The sequence below is a fragment of the Hipposideros armiger genome, unplaced genomic scaffold, assembly GCF_001890085.2.
Source record: "Hipposideros armiger isolate ML-2016 unplaced genomic scaffold, ASM189008v1 scaffold_562, whole genome shotgun sequence".
NCBI lineage: Eukaryota > Metazoa > Chordata > Mammalia > Chiroptera > Hipposideridae > Hipposideros > Hipposideros armiger.
The window spans coordinates 460,380-476,615 of NW_017731912.1; the positions used below are offsets into that span (position 1 = coordinate 460,380).

The window sequence follows — 16,236 nt, forward strand, 5'->3', positions numbered from 1 at the left end:
TAGATGACTTCTCCTCTTAAGTCTAAAATTTAAAAATTATGAATTACAACCTTTCAGTTGTTGGATCTAACCTGCTCTTCCAGCCATCTCTCTGCTACTATCCTTCACAACTCACAACTCGTCAAATATACCACAATGCCTTCTCACCACTAATGGAAGCTCATCCACATTCTACTTGGAATCTCATGTTGCCTTCCGAAGTCCTGATTGTCAAAATCCTACCTGTTCCTTTTTTTAAAATAAATCTTTTTATTATGAAAACATTTAAATATATAAAAAGAAGACAAAATAGTATGATGAACCCTCATGTGCTTTCAAAGCCTACCAGTTATCAAAGGACCACCTAAAATACCACTTCCTCTGTCAGACCATTTTATCCTCTTTTCCTTTGCCTGGTTTCTTCTGTCTTGCTTTGACCTCCTATGCACTGATGGTGTGATGGTGTGATATTTGTATGCCACACAGGCTCTCTGATACTACAGGAACTGGTTTCTCTTATCCCTTTACTCTTTCAAAGCAGAATTTGTAGCCTAATGAACTTTTTGCTCCTTGTGGTGTCTACTTTGATGAGTTATTGACAGCTTTACCTCCAAGATATACCGGTAGATGGCCCAGTGAGGTGCTTCATGTGGAATTTCTTACTAGCCAGAAAGAACTGATTGGTGATGGGGCAAGTGATAGGAACCTGGTGGAAAGTGACCTTGTCATTATAAAGAGAGAAACAGTGAAAAAAGGAAACAAGTTACTTAGACATACACTTGACAGGGCGTTCTTGACCCTGGCTGGGATCTTCAATCACTTGTGGAGTTTTTTTAGAAGTGTGTGGTACAGCCACTTTGGAAGACAGTTTGGCCGTTTCTAACAAAACTAACCCTCTTACCATATAATCTAGCAATTTCACTCCTTAGCTATTTGCCCAGAGGAGTTGAAAACTTATGTGCACACAGAAACCTGCACACAGATGTTTTTATAACTGCTTTATTCATAATTGCCAAAACTTGGAAGCAAACAAGATGCCCTTTCGTAGATGGATGGATTAATGAACTCTGGTTCATCTAGGCAATGGAATATTATTCAGTGCTACAAAGAAATGAGCTATTAAGCTATGAAAAGACATGGAGGAACCTTAAATTCAAAGAAGCCAATCAGAAAAGGTTGCATCCTGCATGATTCTGACTATATGCCATTTTGAAAAAGGCAAAACTGGGGATTGTAAAAGATCAGTGGTTGCCAGGGGTGGGGGGATGGAGGACTGAATAGGCAGAGCAGAGGATTTTTAGGGCAGTGAAATACTCTGTATGATGCTATAATGATGGAGACATTCATATCACAACACATTTGTCCAAACCCATAGAACGCACAACACCCAGAGTGAACCCTGTTGTAAACGATAGACTTCGGGCGATAATGACCTGTTGGTGTAGGTTTGTCACTTGTAACAAGTGGACCACTATGGTGGGGGATGTTAATAGTGGGAGAGGCTGTGCCTGTGTGGAGGGAGGGGTAAATGGGAAATCTCTGTATTGCCCCATTAATTTTGCTGTGAACCTAAAACTGCTCTATAAAAAAAGGATAAGTCTTTATTAAGCAAACAAACAAACAAACAAAGATGTTGATGCCTCACTCCCAGAGATCCTGAGTCCACGGAGCTGGAATTTTTCTCATAGTCAGTGGAAATCAAGAGAATAAGGTTCAAGACGGATGAGATGTTTAAAAAATGTAAATCTAACACAAGAGGGGAAGAAGAGAGGATGGCATCTGAAGAAATAAGCTGTCCACCCAGGGGGCATTCTGCTTCCTTCGTATTTTAAAAATATAAGCACAAGCATGGAAGGAAGAAAAGAAACTAGTATTTACTGAGGACCTATGATACTATATGCCAGACCCTGCTAGACAATGTTAGTAAGTGGTACAGCTGGGATTTTAAATGAGGTCTGTTGATGTTTAGGTTTGTACTATTTTTACTCCATTCTGATTTTTATTTTAAAATTTCAAGGCCTCAATACTAATGTTCAGAACAGTCAAGAAAAGAACAACAACTGTTCAGCCAATAGGTATTTGCGATTTGTAAGCCCTGGGCAAAATCGCTGTCGCAGTGGAATTTATATGGGGAAGATAGATAATACATAAGTAATAAATAAATGCAAAAAGAAGGTAGTTTGAGACTGTGAGAAAAGGTGTGAGGACTATAAATGGAAGACGGTCATGGATATGTAGTATTTTAGACAGAGTGGAACATTTTAAACGAAAATGTTAGCGGCTCACTCAAGTTGCACTGATTTCCTATTGTGCGCGCGATGCCAGGATGTGAAAGCTGGTCCGTGTGGACAGTGATCCTTAAGGAGTGAAGGTCAGGAAGGTCTGTGAAGGTTCTGTGGGGCGTGCCATCAATGTGGTGAATTTGGAAGGTTGAGTTCTTGTCCACAAGAGGGCCAGAGCTCTGGAGGCAAAGGCAACTTCAAGACTCATCTGCCTCCTTGAAGTCAAAATGACTGCATGTTTTAAAATAAGCCTTGCAGCGTTCCTTCTCTAAATTTTACATAACCCCAAGGAAATTTGGCATCCCGATTGGAGACCCAGTGGTGGGTGAGATCCGGTGGTTTGGGGCCACGGAAGCGACTGTGTCCACTTTCATATCGCTGCACGCCCTTCCCTTCTTCTCTGCTTCATTAATTGCTTTGCATCTGATCATTGCAATTTAATAACATATAATGACGCTTCTCTGCCAGTTTTAGTGCCAGCTACCCTTGGAACTGAAGCCTAGATGCAAGTATTAAGGAGAGGGCAGCCAAGGCCTCCAGGTTGCCAGTGACTTGGCTGGAAATCCCATTCACATTGGGAAACAGATTTTTAAAAGACATTTGGCACTGGAAGCAATGCCATCCTTTTGTGAAGCTGTGTCAATAATCATAAACCCTCAGAACCATCTCCCCCCGCCCACCCCCCAAACCCTCAGCCAAGCTGACAAATATTTGGGCGTCAGCATATCCTCATGATGCCACCTTCTGTTGACCCTGTGGGATGCTCTTGCTGTTTGGGTTGGCACCGGAGCACGGTCTTCTGTTTTATGTAATAAGGCACATGAGAGAAGCCCTTTGTGCTTTGCCTCACCAAGTGGGTGCTGAGCAAGAGGTCTTGTATACCCCATCATTGTCGGTACAGGCAAAGCTGGTGAACATTTCTGTGGCCTGGTAAATGTTTTCTAACTATTGGCAAGGGTTGTTTGTTTGTTTTTTTTCTTTTCCAGTGCCATTTTGCTCTAGGCCAGGATCATAATGACCCAGCTTTGGTTTAAGATGAATTTTGCAAATATACAGAGGATGCCCCAAAAATGTATGCATATTTTAAGAAAGGGAAAAACTATATTAAAATGGCAATACTCAATATATACCGATAACAAAAGATGAATATAAGCCACGTGTATATATTTTTTGACATCCCCCCCCGCCCCGTGTGTGTGTATGTGTGTGTGTGTGTGGGGGGGGTGTTGGGGGGGGTTGTGTGTGTGTGTGTGTGTGTGTGTGTATGGTACAGTGTTTTCAGAGAAAACAGGCATGGGTGTGACATGGACTGATGTGATGCTGTCTGCATGTGCTCAGTCGGCTGAGCAGGCTTACCCTTTGCAGATCATACCAATAAGAGGGTAAAGCTCGTTGAGCTATCCATAAATACACAGCGTTCTCTCTTTGAGAAGGCTTGTTGCTAGCATGTAACATAAGCTAGAGCCTATTTTAGGATATGTTTTTCATTTTTGCTTTAGAATATCAAGGGAAAAGGCCGTTCACCATCATTGGCCACTTAGCTTTATTATTCATGTTACTCCCTCTCATTAATTTTTTATATCAACAGTATTAAATGTTAACGTCAGGGGTTGGCAGCCTTGCTAGGGGAACAGATTGCTTGGAAATCAACACAGCTGGAAACTGACCATGTATTGTTTTCCCTTCTTTTTAGAAATGAAAGAGGCATTTGTAGAAAGGCTAGAGAATGCTGTACTGGGCAGAGTCACATTGTAGATTTAGTCCTCCAAGTCTGGTTAATGATTAATGTCACACCTTGGTGTCCAAAAGGACCCACTGCTCCCTTCCTGAAGTTGCAGCTTCCCGGGAACAATAAACGCCCTGAGGTTTGCTGCGGTCCTCACTTGAGGGAGGGGGTGGAGTCTGTCCAGTGCTGTTTCTCTCTGCTGAAGTGTGGTCTCCAGAGCTAAGTACAGGATGCCTTCTGTGGGCTTTTCTCGGCTGGCTCTCCCTGCACACTTGAAAACCTCATCAGGGTCACGCCTGCTGGCTTCTCACTGGTCTGCCCTTCCAGGGGTGGGCACGTAAGTGAATCACGGCATGTCAGTGTGCGCGTTTGTGATTTTTGTTTTATTTGATCCACTTTTAAAAATGAAGGCAGGGTATTTTCTAATGGCATAATTCAACTAGGTTCTGTGTGTCCTGGCACTGTCTTTCTTATTGCCTTCAGGAGAGAACCAGGGGGTGCTTTTTTCTCACATCTTGAAGACTTTGGTGTTGTTTTGGTCATTTATTCATTAGTCTCTGTACCAAAAGGTTTCTCGCTTTCTCTCATTTACTATTTCTTTGTACAGGCATGTTGGAGGATTTGCTGACTTATAGTGTAATAATTTATTGCCATTAATGAATTGCCAATAATTAATTGCTACGGTATAGTAATGCTTTGGTATGTTAAAGTTTCTCAGAGAAGGTTTTCTCCATAAATAGCCGTTTCTCTTAAATCTGTTGTGTAAGAGCTGGGTTAGAAATGATGAGGAGAGAGATGTAGGAATTGAAGAGTAGCTTATGCTTTTGGCTTGCTGAAATGGGAACTGGGAAGCTTTGTTCACAGGTAAAATAGATTTTACTTTAGTTTTATCTTTAGACTATCATGGGAGTTGTAGGGTTGTATCTGTTGGGATTACTTGAATTACCTGTCACCTGTATTGTCATACGTTCAATAGTTATCTGGACAAGTTGAATTTGTTATTCATTTCTTACTAGAGTATCTCATTTAAAATAGCATTCCCATTTATTTAACTGAGGCCTGTGAATGGGATTATGGGAATTAGGCCATATATCTATATAGTATTTGGATTCTCACAATCAGATCCCACACTAATATTGTTCCTGGTACATAGTACAGCTGACTAACTTAGTAACATGTGCTAAATGGCCACAGGAGCCTCAGAAATAGGAAAGTAAATGACGAGTTTTGAATCTTATTAAATGCATAGATAAGCCCAAAGGAGGAGAGAATTGAGAAAAGCTGTTATAATGAAGCTGGCCCTAAAATGCTTTCTCTGTGTTGATGACTGCCAAGCACATTTTTTCCGGGGTTTATGCAACTTGGCCACGTTGATCTAGATTTTGGATTTTTGAATGCATGGGGAAAAAATAAAAAGAATCAATTATACATTATATTGGCCTTAGATAATATGGCCAATTCTGTTATGAGTTTTTTAAATGACACTTATCTTTTATACAGATTCTTTCTCTTAAATGATGATAATTAATAGCTACTTAAAGCCTCTCAGTGTTCTTTCATGTTATCTCATTTGATTCTCATATCAGTCCTAACAGGGTAGGCATTGATGTTACTTCCTCATTTTACAATTGAGGATATTGAGAATCAGAGGAAAAGTGAGCCTGAGATCCCTGGGGGAGGGGAGGAGCCCAATGTAAGCTGTTTTTATTAAAAAAACACACAAAAAACCTCAGAATTCTGTACGCCCTCTCCCCCTCTCCCTGGTCATGTCTAAACTCCTTCCATTGTGGAATCATGCTAAGAACGCTCACTGGGGGGTTCGGAGACCTGGGTTCTAGTTGGCTCTGTGATGGCGAGCAGTCACTGAAGCCTTTGGATATCATTTTCCAGCAAGGAGGCTACAATATTTGATTTCTTGAGTTCCTTTGTGGCTTCAGAATCTCTACGCAGGGTCTTGTCCAGGGCTGGCGTCAGCTCTGCAGGGCTCACCTGCGGTGTAGAGAAGAGGTAAGAAAGAAAGTGGAACCGTGGGCATCGTAGGCAGCTCTGCTTTGGCGTGAAGAGACACAAGATCTCCTTAGCTGAAGAAAATCCTGGGCACTTACACGGCTGTTTTCTCTGATCTGCTTCCTGAGCTGGCATTTCTTAGCCTGTTCTTTTTTACTCATCAACAAAAGCCTGTGAGCCAAGCACTCTTGTGGTTTCAGCCCAGGAATGAACACAGTGGTTCTGTCCCCATCGGGCTCCCTAAGAAGCGATAACCTCCTTGCAGGAGCCCATCTGTTATCTTAATCCTTTTTGGAGCAGGGCAAATGTAAATAAAGATCACTCTAGTCCTCTCTTAGGTGTTGCAGCTTCTGGCAGGCAGTTGAAAATGGGCAGGGCAGACAATGGGAAAGTACATTTTATTTTACCTCCATGGTTAACTCTATCAGTTTCTCACAGATCACTTTAGAAAATTGTGGGATACTGGGATAAGGGTGACTGACTACAGTTTACTGACAAAAAAAAGCAACAAACAACTATAACCAACATCATCTGCCAATCACCTTCATTGTGTATTGAGAAGGACACAAGACAGGGCTGGCCAAGTGGCTCAGTTGGTTAAGAGCGCGAGCTCTGAGCAACACAGTTGCCGGTTCGATTCCCACATGGGCCAGTGAGCTGCACCCAAGCTGAGCTGCCACTGAGTTGCCAACAGGTGACAGGATGGCTCATCTGGTGAGAGCACATGCTCCTAACAACAAAGTTTCTGGTTCAACTTGCCCATAGGATGGTGGGCTATGCCCACCTGCAACTAAGATTGAACATGACACCTTGAGCTTAGCTGCCACTGAGCTGCAAACGAGTGGCCGGATGGCTCAGTGGTTAGAGCATGCGCTCTTAACAACAAGGTTTCCAGTTTGACTCCCCTGCATGGGATGGTGGGCTGTGCCCACCCGCAACTAACATTGAACATGGCACCTTGAGCTGAGCTGCCCTGGGCTGCCAACGGGTGGCCGGATGGCGACTGGACTTGGAGCTGAGCTAGCTGCGCCCTCCACAACTAAGATCGAAGGACAACAACTTGTCTATTCCCCTTGCCCAATTCCCCAATAAAATCTTAAAAGAGAAAGAAACAAAGAAAAGAACGAAGAAGTTGGAATGACAAACTCTCATCAGGGAGGAAGGGTAGGTCTTCCTAGGTAAAGAGCGTTGGCATTCTGATACTGAGATTTTCACCCTGGGCTGGTGAAAAACCTCACCCATGATCGCATTCTGCGTTTGGGAAGCTCTGCTCAGCCTGGTGCATGGGTGCTCCTCACAGACTTCCTGGGTAGGAAGTTCTGAACGGGGAGATGTGAGCTACGTTCCCAGGTCAGCCCTTTTCTTTTCTGCTGCAGACTGCCTCTGCGCTCATGCTGTGATTTCAGACCTTAACTTCATCCTTATGTCTTCCCCCATAGGCAAGAAGCGAAACCCTGGCCTTAAAATCCCAAAGGAAGCCTTTGAACAACCTCAGACCAGTTCCACGTAAGTTGGCAAGATCATCATCTTCATCCAAACACTGGCACTTTACAGATTTCTAGGGCATGGGGGTTTTTTTCTTTGGACTGGTGAGAGATACCTTGACCCTGGAAACAGTTGTTGGAAGGAAGAGCCCTTTAAAGGGAAGCCGTGGGCTCACTGTTCTGAGACTTGAAGTAAACACACTTGGTCAGCCAGTCTGGGTTGAATGGGTAACTTTGAACTCAGTGTGTCACATGATTGATTGGCTGAAAATTGAGTGTCCCAAATGCATTTGGCGGGTGGGGCCCTACATAAGTCCAGAAAGATCCCTGGATGCAGACTTTTTGCCTTTTCCATATAGATTTGAGTGAACAAGTAAATCGTTGTGAGAGCCACTACTATAAAACTTGGGTTGAGGTGGAAAATGGCATTTGGTGAGCACTCAGCATCCTGACACCTAAATCCTATCCCATATAAACAGAAGGCAAAATGAGGTAAAGGAACACTTTTTTATGAGCTGAGGCTTTGGCCCAAATCTCCAAGTAAGCGAAAGTCCTGCCGAACCAGGACACACGCTCCCTGAGGCTCTCTCTTGTTTCTTTGTCTCTCTGTGGGGTGGGGAGGGGAAGGGTCCCTTGTCTCCAGCTGGAGGTGTCACCACCTATCAAAGCATGTGTATGGGAGGGAATGGAAGTTCCAAGGGAAAAAAAATCACAGCAGAGGTACTACAGAGGCAGAGCAAGTTAAAAGGGGCCATCCCAATGGAAGCCTAAGTTTTAAGGCATTTGCTCATCTCTGCAAAAGTGCCTCCCCTTGTAAGGGTTTTTGACCTTAACTGGCATCCATCCTATCAGAAAAGTGCATGCCCTGGTATTGGAATGTGCTAGTAGAAATGATTGTGTCACATTTCGTATATCCATATTCACAAACTTTCCGCTGAAGACCCTGTAAGGACAAAGCAGCGTGGAGGGCTCCTCTTCAGGGTTTTGGACTGCAGCTCAAGGGCCAAACTCAAGTCAGACTGTTCCTTTGGTGAGGATTTGCCGTTCTCTCCATATCTAGTACCAAGATTGAGGAGTTTTTTTTGTTTTGTTGTTTAGTTTTACTTCTTTGGTCCTCTGGTTATTCCCCCCGCACCCCGTGAATCTATGAACCCTGTAATTAATAACGTTTCCTGTCCAATTGGTTTCTCAAGAGCGTCGAGTCCAATATGTGGCCTCTCTATACTACCTGTATAGGACTTTATGGGGTACACTTGAAAAATTTCTTCTTTTGAAGTAATTGTAGAGTCACAAGAGGTTGCAAAGATATGTACAGAGGAGTCCCACATACCCTTCCCCTAGCTATGTCCTCCCTTCAATGTTAACACCTAACACAACTATAGTACAATACCCAAACCAAGAAAGGGGCACTGGTTCAAATCATAGAGCTTATTCAGATTTTACCAGCAATTTACAAGCACTCGTGTGTGTGCGTGCATGTGTGCTTGCATGCATGCACACCTTTTATCACATGGTAACATTACAAAACCACAGCCCTAACCAGCATAACTCAACTGTAACAACACTCGAAGACCCTTTCCTGTTATCCTTTCATAGCCACGCACACTTCTAACCCCTGCCCTTAAATCCCCAGCAACCACTAACCTGTTCATCTCCATGTTGTTAATTCCTGATTGTGATGTAAAGGGAATCATGTGTCTTTTTTGAGGTTGACTTTTTTCATTCAGCATAATTTCCTTGAGGTTCATTCAAGTTGTTGCATGTATCAGTGGTTCACCCCTTGTTATTGCTCAGTACCGTTCCTATGGTATGGATAGGCCATAGTTTGTTCAACCCTTTAACCTTTGAAGGAGACATGAATACTTTTCAGTTTGGGGCTTTTATAAGTAAAGCTGCTATGAACATTCACGTACAAGTTTCTGCATAAAACTATGTTGTATTTCCTTGGGACCTACGTCCAGTAGTGTAATTGTTGGGTCATATGGTAAGTCCATTTTTAGTTTTGAAAGAACTGCCAACATGTATAGTATATTCCAGAGTGATCTTCTCATTTAACATTCCTACCAACAATGTATGAATGGTTTACCTTCTCAGCAACTCTGCCAACCTTATCGTTTTTTTTTCATTTTAGCCATTCTGATAGAAGTGTAGTGATATTTCACTATAGTTTTAATTTTTATTTCTGTAATAGCTAATGATGTTGAATACTTTCAGGTGTTTATTTTCCATCCATTTATCTTCCCTGGTGAAATGTTTGTGCACATCTTAGCCTACTTTATAATTAGATTTTTTTTTAAAGATTTTTTTATTGGAGAATTGAGGGAGGGGAACAGCACTGGAGAATCGGAGGAAGGGGAACAGACAAGTTGCTATCCTTTTGTTCTTCAGTCTAGTTGTGGAGGATGTTGCTTCACTGGCCCATGTTGGTATTATCATTGTGCTCTTCCCGGGTGAGGCAGATCAGTTACTGGCATCTGGATGGCTGCTCACGGCGGCTCTTGGCAGCTCACACCGGCTGCTGGCCGCTCACACTGACTGCCGGCCACACACAGTAGCTTATGGCAGCCCACTGCAGCAGTGGCTGCAGCCTACACCATCGCGGGCGGACTCACTGCAGCCCAGCTCCAGGTTGAGCTGTTGTTCACCATCTTAGCTGTAGAGGGCGCAGTGTCACTCTCCCTCATGTGGGGTCCAAAACGGGGCCCTGCTACTCAGAGCTGGTGTCCCAAGCCAGCTCTTAACCAATGCACCACTCGGCCGGCCCTTAGATTGGTTTTTAATGTTGAGTTTTGAGAGTTCTTTATCCATTCCAGACACAAGGAGTTTATTAGATATGTGATTTAAAAACATTTTCTCCCAGTCTATAATTGGTCTTTTCATCCTTTTAGTTTGATGTAGTCCAGTCCATCAATTTTTCCTCTTACAGATCACACTTTTGGTGGCAAGTTTTAGAACCCTTTGCCCTGTCCTAGGTTCTAAAGATTTTCTCCTATGTTCTTTTCTAGAAGTTTTATTGTTTCACATTCTAGATTTATGTCCATGATACATTCTGAGTTTAACTTTTGTACAAGGTGTCAGGTTTACGTTAAGCTTAATTTTTTTGCCAATAGATTTTTAATTCCTCCAGCACCATCTGTTGAAAAGGCTAGCCCTCCTTCATTTAATTGCTTTTGCTCCTTTGTCAAATATTAATTGAGCATTTTGTTTGGATCAACTTCTGGGTTCTCTATTCTGTTCCATAGATGTGTGTATCTGGCCCTCAGCCAATATCACACTGTCTTGATTACTGCAGCTATCATATAGTAAGCCTCAATCCTGGAAAACCTGATTCCTCCCACTTGGTTTTCTTTTTTCAAAATTATTTTGGCTATTCCATGGCTTTTCTTTTTTCATATTATTTTGGAATAAGCTTATCTATGTCTTCAAGTAAACTTCCTGAGATTGTGATAGGAATTGCATTTAACCTACAGATTAGTTTAGGGAGAATCGACATCTTTTACTATATTGAGTCTTCCAATCCATGAACATGGTAGATTTCTCAAGTATTTAGATTTTTTTGATTTTTTTAATCAGTATTTTATAGTTTTTAATCATACAGGTTCTATACATTAGGTGTTATTAAGATTTATATTTAACTATTTCATTTTGGAGGAGCCATTATAAATGGTATTCCATTTTTAATTTTTGTTTCCACTTGTTCATTGTCAGCATATAGAAATGCAGTTTATTTTCTGTGTGGATCTTGTATCCTGTGACCTTACTAAACTCACGTATTAGTTCTAGGAGCTTTTTGTAGACAGCCATATATTCTGCAAATAGAGATCATTTTATTTCTTCCTTTGCAAACATTATTTTTTAAAATTTTATGTTCTTACCTATTTCAGGGGCAAGAATGTCCTGTGCTGTGTTAAATAAGATTAATGAGAGCAGGCAACCTTGCTTTGTTCTGCATTTAAGAAAGCATTCAATCTGTCACTATTAAGCATGATGTTAGGTTTTTGTAGATGCTATTTATGCGATGGAAGAAGTTCCTCTCTTGGTTGTAGTGTACTGAGAGTTTTTGCCATGAATATGTGTTAAATGTTTTTTTGTGCATCAGTTGATATAGATTTTTCTTCTTTGTCCTATTGATATGGATTACACTGATTGATTTTTAAAATGCTGAACTAGCCTTGCATACCAAAAATAAATCCCACTGGGTTGTGGTATATTACTTTTTTTTTACATATTGTTGATTTGATCTGCTGAAACCTTGTTGAGGATTTTTTTCTTTTTTGGTGTGTGCTATTATTTTCTCGTTTTGGTATTCAGGTAGTACTGGCCTCAAAATGAGGTGGTAAGAGTTCCTTATTCTATTTTCTGGCAGACACTGTATAAAATAGTTGTTAATTCTTTTAAAACATTTTTTTGAGGTATAATCGACATGTAACATTATCTTAGTTTCAAGTATATAACACAAATTATTCAATAAATGCAAATTTTTTTATTTTTTAATGTTTGCTAAAATTTTCCAGTGAAACAAAATGAGCCTGTGTATTTCTTTTTCTGGAACTTTTTAACTACAAATTTAATTATGTTAAAAGTTATAGGACTAGTCAGCTGATCTGTTTCATCTTGGATAAGTTTTGGTAGTTTGTGTTGTTTAAGGAATTGGTCCATTTCTTCTAAGTTACTGAATTTATGAGCGTAAAGTTGTTCATAGTATTTCCTGAATATCTTTTTAATGGCTGCAGGATATGTTGTGACATAACCTGTTTTTTTCCTGATACTGTTAATTTGTGTCTTCTCTCTTATCAGTGTCAATCTCTAGAGGTTTATTAATTTTACTGAGTTTTTTTTTTAATAACCAACTTTGTTTTTCTTTATTTTCCTGTTTTCAATTTTATTGATTTCTGCTCTTATCTTTATTTTTCCCTTCAGGATATATTATATCAACCTCCCAACTGTTTCTATTCCCTTTAAAAAATTTTATTGTTCATCTTCTAATTTATATTATTTTTCTGTATTTTATGAATATTTGAAAACCACCATAAATCCTTCCTTGATATAAACAAATGAATAAAAACCCATGCAGGGGCTGGCCGAGTGGCGTGTTGGTTAGGAGTTGGCTTGGGATGCCAGCTCTGTGCATCAGGGCCCAGGTTTGGATCCCACATGAGGGCCGGTGACGCTGCGCCCTCTACAGCTGAGATGGTGAACAACAGCTCGAACTGGAGTGGGCTGATGTGAGTCACCGGTGATGGCATAGGCTGCAGTGGGGCTGGCTGGCAGCAGGCATGAGCTTTGGTGAGTTGCTGTGAGCTGCCGTGTGCGGCAATCCAATGGCCAGTGAGCAACTGCCTCACCCAGGAAGAGCGCAATGAAAATACCAACATGGGCCAGTGAAGCCACGTCCTCCACAACTAGACTGAAGAACAAAAGGACAGCAACTTGTCTGTTCCCCTCTCCCAATTCCCCAATAAAATCTTTAAAAAAACAACAAAAAAAGAAACAACAACTACCCATGCAAGGATCACAGTAGTTTCTCTGTTGTCTTCCCCTCACATGGTAGAATACACTTTGAATGCACTTTCCTGTTTCACTGTGTAAAGCCAACAGCATCACTTCATTATTGTAGACCATACCACTTTAGCCGTATTATTATTGTTGTTCTTTTAATGCTGAGCTCAAACTTGTACTCCTAAAGAAGTAGTTTCCACATTTTGAGTTTTTCTTGGCAATTCTTTGAGGTTGGCTTGGTGACTCCTAGCATTTGTACCCTGCCTCTTTCTGCCATACTACACAAAAATAAATAGCTTGGGACAGAGCTCCATTCTCTTCAGTTTCATGTGTGTGGTCCCTCTGCTGGAGCTTTCTCTTTGAGTAAGTGATGCCAGTGTGTCTTTGACTCAGGTTGCTGAGTTGTGCCCTCACTTGATTGGCAGTGACTAATTCTAAATTGATTCGGTGCTAGTCAGTGTTATTTCATTTAACCCTCACAAGAAACTCAGGAGGCAGTTACTATTACTCTCATTTTGTAAGTGAGAAAACAAACCTATACAAGGATCGGGTGTCTTGCTCAAAGCAGTCGGAACATAGCCTGTGGGTAAGAGTTCAGACTGTGGTGCTGGAATGCCGAGGTTTGTATTTGGGATCTAAACTTTACTAGTTGATACCTTAGGCAAGTTACCAAACCCTACTAAGACTTAGTTTCCCCTTCTGAAAAATAGGAATAAGCACTGAAATTACTATGAGGATTTGATGTCATAACCTGTATTAAGCATCCTAGAGCCTGTGCCATTGTAATTTCTCGGTGAAGGTGGTGCCAAGTGTTGTTATTATTATCACTCCACTTAATAATAATTATTATTACGTATAAGAACTGGCATACAAATTCAGGGCTCTGACTCTCAAGTACATGTTCATAGCCACATATTAGGCTGGTAGAGATTGTGGCCAAACAGTAGATGGCTATGAAATCAGAGGCAGGGTCTTTCGCTTCTGCAGTTGTCGAGACAACTTAGTGGTGCGGCTCTGGGTTCTAATCTCACCATCTCTTTGAATGACCTTACATTATTTCGTCTCTTTCAATGTCAGTTCTTCACATTAAAATAGAAATAAAAATACCTCCAAGAGTTGTGAAAATTAAAGAAGATATTTTATGTAAAGGGTCTATCCCAGCCTCTGGCCTAAGGAAATGCTGAGTAAATATCGTTGCTTGGAGAAGAAGAATTGTAATAATGACCATTGAATGGATTACTCATGCAGCATTATCAATAAATGCTTATAATACACCCAAGCTGGTTGTTCATATGAAACACTAACACGAGATGACCTTTGGAATACCTTTGGTGTTCCAGGCAAGGAATTTGTAACAAGCTTCTTTCCCCAGCAGACTAAAATATTGAAGAAGTGACAAAGAACATCCACCCACAGTATAAACCGCCTACAGAGACGCAGTGCCACAGGCAAACTAATGCGCCCAGCCTTGGACAGAACAGTGTCAACTAATCCAGTACGAGCTGTCAGTCTTGGCCCCATCATTTGATGCCTTTGGCAGAATGTGATGAGCCTGCAGGCCCGAGGCTTGGGTGGACTGATCACTTTCATTAGAGGAGGCCTGGGTGCTGAGAGCAAGTTCCTTGGATTCAATCAGATTTGGATTGGAATCATGGCTTCATCACTTGCAAGCAAGCTCATTAAACTCATCTGGAACATGGGAATGATGGAACTCATAGGGGTGTGTGTGTGTGTGTGTGTGTGTGTGTGTGTGTGTGTGTGTGTGTGTCTTAAATAACTCAAAAAATGCAGGCAAAGCACTTAACCCAGTTTTCAGCATATATCCTTTCCTTCTTAGGTCAAGACTTAGAGTCAGGTGATGGGAGTTTTATTTTCAGCTCTTTTGAGGACTGTATGGTTTCAGCAAATCACTGAGTTTTTCTGGGTTTCATTTTTCTCAGCCTGGAAAATGGCACAAAGCCCTTCTATGAGGTAGGGATATAATGTAAAGTGAGTATAAAGCTGGAGCCAGCGCACACTTTTTTTGTAAAAGGCGTTAGTAAATATTAATATGTTAGGCTACCTGGGTCACAGTGGCTTCTGCCGGATATTCTTTCTCGTTTGGGTTTATAACCCTTTAAACTTGTGAAAATCATTCTTGGCTGGGCCATACTTTGCAGAGGTCTGGTATGAATACTAGACTCTCAGATCTGGAAGAGGTCTTACCCAGTGCCCTCATTGGATGGCAAGAAAGTGGAGGTCGCCCCAGATGACTAGTGACCTTTCTGCTGCTTCTGTTACTTTGAAAAGGAAGGGTGCTGAACAATTGCAAAGGATTTTTTTTAATTGTTTATATTAATCTCATGTTTCAAGTAGTAGTTATCTTTATTTCAGTTGTGCTGCAAATAGTACAAATTGTGACAACTAGAGAAAAATAGCTTTGGAAATGTTAAGAATGAGAAATCAGATTTTTACTAATTTAATTCCTCTGTAAAGTGTTTCTGAAGAAAAATCCCCTACTCAGGATCACAAGATATGTAAAAACATCACTGCCGTGTGTGTGTGTGTGTGTGTGTGTGTGTGTGTGTGTGTGTGTGTTCTCTCTTCTCTCCCTCCTTTCCAGTTTGTGGTTTTAAGTTAGTATAGAAAAACTCATTTTAGTTATTCTGTGCATTTCAAAGGGATTTCAAGGTGAGGGGAGGCTTGCCATTCAAACCCTAGAATCCTGTTGCTATCTGTGTCTATATTTCTGCTTTTCCCTTATTGGCTTATTGATTTAGTTAGTTTCAGCAGAAGTGGTAGAATTATAATGCATTACGGTTGGGAAAAGTTGTCATTGGCACAGGGTTGTTTTCTCTCTTCCTTTCATCTTCCTTTCCTTCCATTTCCCCTGTGGTTTTCTAGAGACAGTCCTGGCATGGAATGCCCCGCAGGCACTCTGTTGGTTTGATCACATTAACAGTATGTTTCTTGGCATTTACTACTTTTGTTGTGATGCTTTTAGTGCGTTTGTTTCCAGAAAATGCTTTTCTAGGCTCCTCGTTAGGTGTGCAGCCAAAGCCAACCACCTTTCTCTTAAGCAGCTTGACATCAACCCAGGTGGTGTTGACGTAGTAGAAACGAATGCACATGAAGTGACTGACTACATGCGGCTCTCTTCTGGAGACAAAAAATCAGCAAGCCTCGGGCTGCTGAGACAACGCCTGTAGAGTGTGTACACTATGTGGAGAAGAAATATCACAACTGAATTAGACAACCTGGTAGCATAGAAAGTATTCTG

The 16,236-nt window shown here is 41.3% G+C and overlaps 1 protein-coding gene across 4 annotated transcripts in view; it reads left to right on the top strand.

Moving 5' to 3' along the window:
* The window catches only part of MAP2K6 (mitogen-activated protein kinase kinase 6), a 104,863-nt gene that overhangs the window by 63,509 nt on the left and 25,118 nt on the right, over window positions 1–16,236 (top strand). The window contains exons 1-2 of one of the 4 annotated variants that reach the window (XM_019623802.1): window positions 4,087–4,126; window positions 7,434–7,500. Coding sequence is in view for 1 of the 4 variants with exons in the window: in XM_019623800.1 (XP_019479345.1) it covers window positions 7,434–7,500 (67 nt within the window). In the remaining 3 variants the exon portion in view is untranslated. The other 3 variants (XM_019623801.1, XM_019623803.1, XM_019623800.1) reach the window with 3 other exon arrangements.